The sequence below is a fragment of the Manacus candei genome, unplaced genomic scaffold (genome assembly GCF_025592945.1).
Source record: "Manacus candei isolate 608988 ecotype Guabito, Panama unplaced genomic scaffold, ASM2559294v1 h1tg000452l, whole genome shotgun sequence".
In the NCBI taxonomy this organism is placed as follows: Eukaryota; Metazoa; Chordata; class Aves; order Passeriformes; family Pipridae; genus Manacus; species Manacus candei.
Genome location: NW_026138500.1, coordinates 1,718 through 10,310, shown reverse-complemented (window position 1 = coordinate 10,310; position 8,593 = coordinate 1,718). Strand labels below are relative to the sequence as shown.

Sequence of the window (8,593 nt, the reverse complement as noted above, 5' to 3'; positions counted from 1 at the left end):
GCACTGACGATTGCTAAAGGGTTTCGAAGTGGTACAAAATCCTCACGCTGTGCTGCATCACACAGCTGGGAATCCTCCACATGTATATTGTACAAGGGATGTGCCAGGCTGCCTCACCTCCAGCAGACAACCTTTCAATTGCTGGTACAGTTTGTATAACAAATTAGACACTGTCAGCTTGGATTGTTCAGTGATTTGTACTCAGATCTCTTTTTGAGTAGTATTGAAATGTACATGTCACTAAAATAGGAAGCATTTTTTTTTTCTTTTGAAACATGGTACCAATCAGTTTACACTCTGAAGGGTGATGATTAATCATGTCAAGTATCCTGACTGTAGGGGTTACACAAAAAAAGCTTAGGGGCCACCACTGCTCTGTAACACAGGGCACAGTGCCAGCCCTCTGTGACAAAGCTACATTTTTCAAGTAGGTGGCAGTGGGAATATTATGAGGTTTTTATCAGCACACAAACAGGGCAGTAGTTATTTAATCTATGAAAGGAGATGATTTTTCAAAGAAAAAATTTTGCTACTCAAGTTGAAAGGCAAAGAGTTCGAGGAGCTGAGAGACTCCAGCTGAAATACTGACTGCAGAGAAGCTGAGGACAGAATGGCCACTGGCTTCCTTGCAATCATAATGTCATCCTGTTTCCTTCTGCAAAGTATGGGGGAAAATGCTGGCCATGGAGGGTAGGAAACCTCCTTCACACAAGACTTTTAAAAACAGTTTAAACATCTGCCTTAAAAGGTTTAAGTAGAGTTATTTTGCCATTCATACCTGTCCCTTGTTTGCTGTAGTTTTCAAATATGAGTTTATTGAAAGGTCTGTTAAGGAAAACCCCAACAAATTGTTCTTTTAGGCTCCAAATATAGTAAATACAGTAGGACTACTTTCAGAGAAAGTACTGAAACAAAATGTGAATAAGGATTGACACAGAAAAAAACTGACTCCTTTTAAAACATCATGTGCCTTAATAAGTTTTTACATATTAAAGGCTTACTAAGGAAACACTTGAAAAACTGGTTGTGAGGGGGAAAACAAGCTAAATTATTTCTCTATACCCCTGTAAACAAATTTCTTTGATCTCTGGCATAAATTCAGTTTCCAAAGTGCTCATTCTGGAATAAAGCAATAGACAAGAAACAAGTTTTCTTACCTGAACATTTCTGACACCTCTACAGTTGCCAGCCAGAAACTGTATGAATTGGCATAGTAATTACAGGTGCCCCGACCGTGGCACTCGATGAACGATGCTGAGCGGAATTCCTCCAAACAGGATCCAGGCGATGCCAAGGCCTGTCCAGAGCCCTCTGCTCCAGCACTAGTGTGCTGGTGGAGGAAAGAAAGACACAAACAAGAATCTTAGGTGCTAAAAAATTCAGTAGCACAGCATTCAACTACTAAAAGATTCGCTGTCCATTCTTGGCAGAGATGATGCGTTGTCAGACACCTCTGTAAATGCCAGTTACACTGGGATCTGTGTGCTGGAGAATCCCTGTCAGTCTTGGCTACCTTGGTTAGTGATGGAAGGTAGAGGCTTTTAAATGACAACCCTTGCAGTTCTGAACAACATCCCAAAGCAGCCAGTGGAAGACACAGGTGGGCAGTAGCTGCCTCTGGAGTACAAAGCAGTTCTTACCATCATGAAAGAGTAGCCGATCCAAAGGGAGTCCCAGCCTGGAGGACATGAAGGAATCTGAATGGTCTGACTGTGGACAGCTATCACCATAGCAGGAGCTTCACACACAACACATCTGGACACAGGGGAAGTACCAGAGAAACAAATGACATTAAAATGCTATAGGAGTATGTTTTATTAAGAATTCTTACACAGAGAAAGGGAAGAAAACTAGCCCGTGAGAGGCCCTCCTATTAATCTAGACTTCCACTTCTCACATATTTTGTAATTTTGTAATTGCAATAAGACAGTATTTTGGAGTGTGAGATCTGTCTGTATTTTCACTACATGGGGTAAAATACCGAAGCAATTCCTGAAACAAAAACTGGAAGCTCAAAGTCCCCAAGTGAACACCTTACTCCTAAAGCCAATGTCTCCCATGTTCTCTCTCCTGTCCATGGCAATCTTGCTCTGGTGACTACAGAGATTCCCTGGTTGAGGGGAGCTCTTGCAGCCTTTTAACCTCTCATTACCACTGCTGCATGGAGACAGACCCTTTAAGATAATGAATACTTTTAAAACAAGCTATTTTCCTTGTTTTTCCCAGAACAAAACATGGCAGATTCATCTCCTAGTACCCAACCTGCATGTTGGAAACACATGGATAAGACGTTCTATCTATCCAGATATTAAAAGAGACCCAATAGCTTGCTTTGTCTCACTGGCTAATGAAGGACTGGATGCTTTGCCCAGTCAGTGGCTCCATGCTCATGGGCATTGGCTCCAGAGTCGACAGCCAGTAGAAATAGTCACTCCTTGATGCAAAGTTACAAACATTGTTGATGTTGCAGAACATGAAGGGCATGGTGCTGAAACATCTGAGACAGCTCCCAGCAGTACCTACAGAGTAAGATACATAAAACGTGACAGCGAAGTTTTCACTTCATTGCTTTTTATAGCAATTCTTTGAGAGCAGTAATTGTGTATTCTTCCTCTCCTCCTGTGAGTGCACAGCATATGCTATCAGATTGTCACATGGGAAAAACTTAACGTCTGTTCTGGTTTACATTCTTTCATCCTGAATTATCATGTACAGCCTCTGGAGATAGCAGATCTTAGTATGCAATCCCCATCCTCATCCAAGTCTCTTTAAGATCATCTTTGCTCACTTTGGCAGAAACACAATCATTGGCAGTTAAATTGTTAACATTAGTAGCTAACCACACTGCAAAGGATTTTACCAAGATTATTGACTATGCTGGTATCATCCATAAAAGGTTTGCACTTGCAATACAATGTCTCCAAACTCAACAGTGGATACAATCTGTAGCTGCAGGAATATTAAGAGAAGGAACTTCAGGAATATTACCACAGGAGGTAAGATAAATAATAGCTAGAAACAGTTCTACTACAATTTGAGAAAAATTACCAAGCATGGTGGCAGTTAGGGAACTTCACTTACAACCCTCAACATGAACAAATTGAAGCTTATGTACTCATTATCAGTGCAGCCAAAGAAAAGACCATCTTTCCTATTTTGACATTAGGAGGCATACACCAAAATGTAATTGTCAGACCCATAGACCATAATGTTTGGGCAAGTTATGACCACACCAAGAAAAAGTGGCAGTCAGTCAGTACTGAGGCATGTATTCCTAAAGGACAATTAGGATATATTTGTGAAAAATGCTGTAGTAGAAAATGAAGATTTATGTTTAGATACTGAGAATAGTGTGTGTACCTTTGAGATGCTTTCCCATGCTAAAGCCCAATCACAAGTCTATTACGTAGGAAATGGATATGCATGTGTTAGAACCTTTTGTGCTAATTTTACTATAGATGCTTGTCATGAAATCACGAATGGTACCAATTTTTGTGTATGTAATTTTACTCGAATCACAGGCTGTGACTTTGATTATACTGTTCCAGTGACTACTAGACAACTGATTGAAGCTGATTATATAATGTATCATGATGTGCCGAAATTAGACAGGAATGAACATTAACCTTTTTAAAGCAATGCTTAAACATCCTGATATAGAAAAACTGGTCCAGGAAGTAAACAGAATGACTAAGCGAATGCTCTGGCAAGTAGAACATGACACTGAAAACATAAAAACTGTTTTAACTAAAGTGGAAAAAGTGGGAGAGCACCACTGGTGGGACATCTTTACGGGGTACTCCCTTACAGCATCACAAGTGTTTCACTCTTTAATACATCCAATATTGGTTTTAGGAGTTGGCATGATTCTACTATTGGTCTTAAATGTCTGGCTATGGTCTTCATTTTCCTTTTTTCTTTTACACACAACTGGCCCCTTGGTGTCTGTTTCCTACACTTGCTCTTCCCCCCAGTCCCTCCTTCCTACACAGCCCAAAGCAGTCCCACCTGCCCTGGGTTCCCATAGGGAGCCAGAAGCCCTGTGGGCAGCAGCTTGTTGCTGCTGGGGGGTCTCTGTTACAATCTGCTTAAATGTTGCAGAAAGAACTTCAGATTTGAATATTCCCTTGAGCAAAATTAAAACTCACACAAATTATCTGTTGATACCAAAACTGATTTTATTAATTGCTAAGAGATGCAAAGAGAAAGAGGAAAAAATAAGAAAAGTTGGAAAATGCTAAGATTACTTCTAGAAGCAGAGAAAAGATATCACCAAAAACTACCTTTCTGCCGAACTGGCGTTGGGGGGGGAAGAAGAAGTTTCTGCCCTTTTTTTTTTTCTGTCTCTGCCGCTTTTCGATGTTATCTCTTTAGCTGGGGGGGGGGGTGTCTTAGCAGCTTTAGTTCTCTGGACTGCAGCCGGGGTGTGGGTTTCGCCGCTCATGCCGAGCTGTGTCCCAGGCTGTGCAGGGTCCTGCACCTTTCAGCCCTCAGAAATATGGTAAGGGTAGGAGGATAAGATCTAACTCACGCAGGTGGCACGGTGGGTCTCAGTTCTCTCCAGGCCGGCAGAGTTCCAGTCTCCGGTGGCAGGCAGGCAGCATTCAGTGGCAGAGAAAAGGTGAGGGGGAGGTGGGGAGAGATTCTCAGCTAGGGTAACTGGTTCTCTCTCCCTTTTCTCTCCCTGATTTTCCCAAATTTTTCCTCAACTTTTATAGTGTTCAAAGGAGGTTGTGTGTGGTTTCTTGGCACGTAAGCCCTATTCAGATGTTCAAAGGGATATGATAACCAGTCATTCAATTTTCTGTCTTCTGACTTCCAGATGCACAGTATTTTTATAAAAGGACGCTAAAGGAAAGGCACAACGCAGGTTTGGGGTGAGATAAGAAGCTATTGTAGAGCATTAGGCCCATATAGGAAATTGAACACTAATCCTTTGTGACATCAGGTAGTGCATATTTTTAAGGAGCCATATGTTGTAGAAGATGAGTGAAGACTAAACTGAAAATGTAATTTTTAAATACTTGATTACTTAAAAATATTCCTTTTTTTCTACAGAGAATGGTATCTCAATGGTGACTATTTAGTGCTGCTGGTGTCTGTCATCCTCATTCTTCCCCTGTCCTTACTGAAAAATTTAGGTAAGCAGGAGAGTGCAATCAAAATTAAAAAAAACATTGAAAATACTGTGGGGAAGGGGATTGATACAATGTTTGAGTCTTGAAATGCTATGTGAATTAACAACTGTTTCCAATTGCTGTCAGTCTACTTGGAAAAAAGAAACAAAGTAATCAATACAAGTACCCTCAATTACAGAGGTGTTTTTGGAAAATGAAAGAACGGTAGATTGGTGGCTTTAGAACAAGGCTCAACAGTAACTTTCTGTTCTCATTACAAAGTTTGACCTCTTTTGGTCAATAGTGAAATAATATACTATTGTTATTAGCTATCCTATAAGACTCTCCAAAGAATAGGGATGACCCCGGGCAGTTAAATTGTCTTTGCAATGTCTTTTCATCTTAGATCCCAAGCAGTTGCAGACTATTCATACCAGATGCTTTCTCTGAAATGGCTGTAATTCAGTGATATATGTGAATAATTCAGTTAACACACTTATTTGTTCAGAGAATCTTGTAATAGAACCTTAATAATTGAGTGTCTCAACATGAATTTATCTATCAAGTTACTATTTTCTAGAAATTAAGTAAACTTGACCTCACATTTTACTTCAACTTCTAGTGTGTTTAAGGGATAGGCAAATGTCCATTTATCAAACTCTGCTAGTAGATGGTTTCTGCCAGTGCTTTCATTGGCAAACGACCTGCTAATTCAGACAAATTACCTCCAGTCACTTCCATTGGCAGTGCCCTAGATACTCAACTATATATAAATTTTATAGATCCACAGAGACGTTTGGATTCCTAATTCCAGTCAGACAGCTAACTGCTCATAGCTTCTATTTTCAGGAGCAGATTAGGAGACTAAGCAGGTTCGTGGCTCGAGTTCTGGGTGGTTTGACTCAAGCTTACATCCCCCCACGTGAGAGGTATGTCTAAAGGCATGATATTGACCCTCATTTTCCCCAGGGCTCCATGTGAGATGCCTCAGATAGGAACATAGTTTTATTCAAAACCAAAAGTTCAGAAATATTATGAGGGATTAAATGAAGTGGTGTTTTTTAAAGTATGAGTACACTGTTTTTTGTTTTATTCTCCAATGCATTGCCTCAGGGCTTCTTGCAGTTTTTGAGACTGCAAGGGCTACTGGCACAGCAATGAAAGATTATGTAAAATGTAGGGAGACAAAACTGTTACACTCCTGTCTGTGTATGGGCTTTTGACAACTAGACTTTCTTGAAGGGAGCTGTGTAGAATGACTGAAAATAGAGTTAAGGGAGATACCTAACAATTAAGGATAAAGGATGATCTGGGATCCTGTACTCAAACTCACTGCTGTTTTATAGCAATGCAGATTTACTCAGGTATTTCTGTCCATAATACTTTGTGATCAACAGCTTTTATATTTTGACATTAAGATATGATACCAAGAAAAAGTATTAAGTTTTAAATACAAAGAAAACTCCAGGGACTAGTCCATAAAATATCAACAGCACTCTATAAGGAAAACTCCACAAAAGAGTGTGGCGTAATAAACACTTGAAGAAAAGCACCAAGATCAGTGTTTACAGAGCCATAGTGCTGTCTACTCTCTTGTATGGTTCCAAATCATGGGTCATCTACTGTCACCACCTGCATCTCCTAGAACGCTTCCATCAACGCTGCCTCTGTTCAATCCTAAACATCCACTGTCCAGATTATGTGACCAATACATCTGTTTTAGAGCAAGCAGCTGTCACAAGTATTGAGACCATGTTACTGAGAACTCAGCTGTGCTGGGCAGGGCACATCTCCAGGATGAAGGATCACCGCCTCCCTAAGATCTTGCTCTATGGTGAACTTGCCTCTGGCAGCTGCAAGAGAGGAGCCCCGAAGAAAAGATACAAGGACTCCCTGAAACAACATCTCAGCCTTGGCCATATTGATCAGCATAACTGGTCTACTCTGGCCTCCAATCGGGAGGCCTGGAGACACGCCATCTATAACGCTGCTGTCTCCTTTGAGAACACATGCAGGATCACTCTCGAGGAGAAAAGACAACGCAGAAAGAACCGTGTTTCTGCAGAATACACCACCTAAGGAGTCTTTCTGCTGTGCCTTTTGCAATCGGATATGTCTGTCACGTATTGGCCTCATAAGCCACCAGCGTGCCTGTAGCAAATGTGGATAGAGCCTTCCCAAATCTTCGGTTCGCGAAGCCCAGCCATGAATGAAATGGCAGGGAGAATATAAACTACTGCAGGTGGCTGGGGCTAAACACAGACCAAAAGTATCAGCATAAATTCACCCTGGTACAGAGGGGGGGGGCACTGGGATGGGGGCACTGGGATGGGGAAAGGGGCACTGGGATGGGAGGGGGGGTACTGGGATGGGAAGGGGGCACTGGGATGGGAGGGGGGGGTACTGGGATGGGGTAAGGGGGCACTGGGATGGAAGGGGGGCACTGGGATGGAAGGGGGGCACTGGGATGGGGGGGCACTGGGATGGAAGGGGAGGGCACTGGGATGGAAGGGGGGCACTGGGATGGAAGGGGAGGGCACTTGTGGGGGGAGATGGCAGGCCCATGGAACCCCTGGGGCCCCCTGGAAGCAAAAGAGCTGGACGCATTGAGGGGAGTAAGATCGTTCCCTGAGAAAGGTGGAGGTGGCTGCACATTCCCATGGAAGCGACCCTGAGAGTTGGACGGCACGATGTGGGGGGAAGTCACAGCCCCACAGTTGAAGTCTGAGGACTTTGGAGTATTGTGGAGTGTTTAGGCCGTTTTTCATGGGAGCAGTGAAGCCAACCAGATAATCCCCATGGACACAGCCTTTAGACTGTGTGAAGGTGCACATTCCTTAGTATTTTTGTAGAAAGATGTTTGTGTTATGTGTGTGAGAAAGTAGAGGTAGGAAAAGCTAATAAAAGGCTGCCTGCTGCTCTGAGCAGGCAGACATCCCTTTGTCTCACGATCCTCATGTGTGTTGTGCGGTCTTCTTCCCCCCTTGGACCGGGACCCTTTCGACAGATACCCAGCGACAGGCACTGGGGATGGGGAGGGGGGCACTGGCATGGAAGGGGGGGGAAATGGGACCGGAGCGAGGCCGGGCCGGTCTCAGGGATGGGGATAGAGGGGTTGGAATGGGAATAGCAGGGATGGGGATGGGAATGGGGATGGGGATAAAAGGGGTGGGGATGGGAATGGGAATAGGAATAGCAGGGATGGGGATGGGAATGGGGATGGCAGGAACAGGGATGGGGCTGATGGAGGTGATGGGGATGATGGAGAAAATGGGAATGGGAATGGAGGGGCTGGGAATGGCAGGAATGGGGATGGGGCCAATGGGGATGACAGGGAAGGGGATGGAGATGGGAATGGAGGGGACAGGGATGGGGATGGAATGGGAATGGCAAGGATGGGAATGGGAATGGCAAGAGATGGGGATGGGGATGGCAGCAATGGGAATGGGGCCGATGGAGATGCGGGGGATGATGGA

At 43.5% G+C, this 8,593-nt stretch overlaps 1 protein-coding gene and 1 long non-coding RNA gene across 2 annotated transcripts; one reads left to right on the top strand and one right to left on the bottom strand.

Moving 5' to 3' along the window:
- Positions 1-1,153: 1,153 nt before the first annotated feature.
- LOC127465625 (collagen alpha-5(IV) chain-like) lies at positions 1,154-3,055 on the bottom strand. Its single transcript, XM_051776139.1, has 4 exons — positions 3,049-3,055; positions 2,342-2,519; positions 1,641-1,755; positions 1,154-1,330 (listed from the first exon to the last, which is right to left on the bottom strand). Exons 1-4 carry the CDS (start codon positions 3,053-3,055, stop codon positions 1,154-1,156), a joined length of 477 nt encoding a protein of 158 aa, XP_051632099.1.
- Positions 3,056-4,885: 1,830 nt separating this feature from the next.
- LOC127465624 (uncharacterized) lies at positions 4,886-7,403 on the top strand. The gene is made up of 3 exons (XR_007902296.1): positions 4,886-5,141; positions 5,967-6,046; positions 6,841-7,403. It is a non-coding gene; the product is annotated as an uncharacterized LOC127465624 (long non-coding RNA).
- Positions 7,404-8,593: the final 1,190 nt, after the last annotated feature.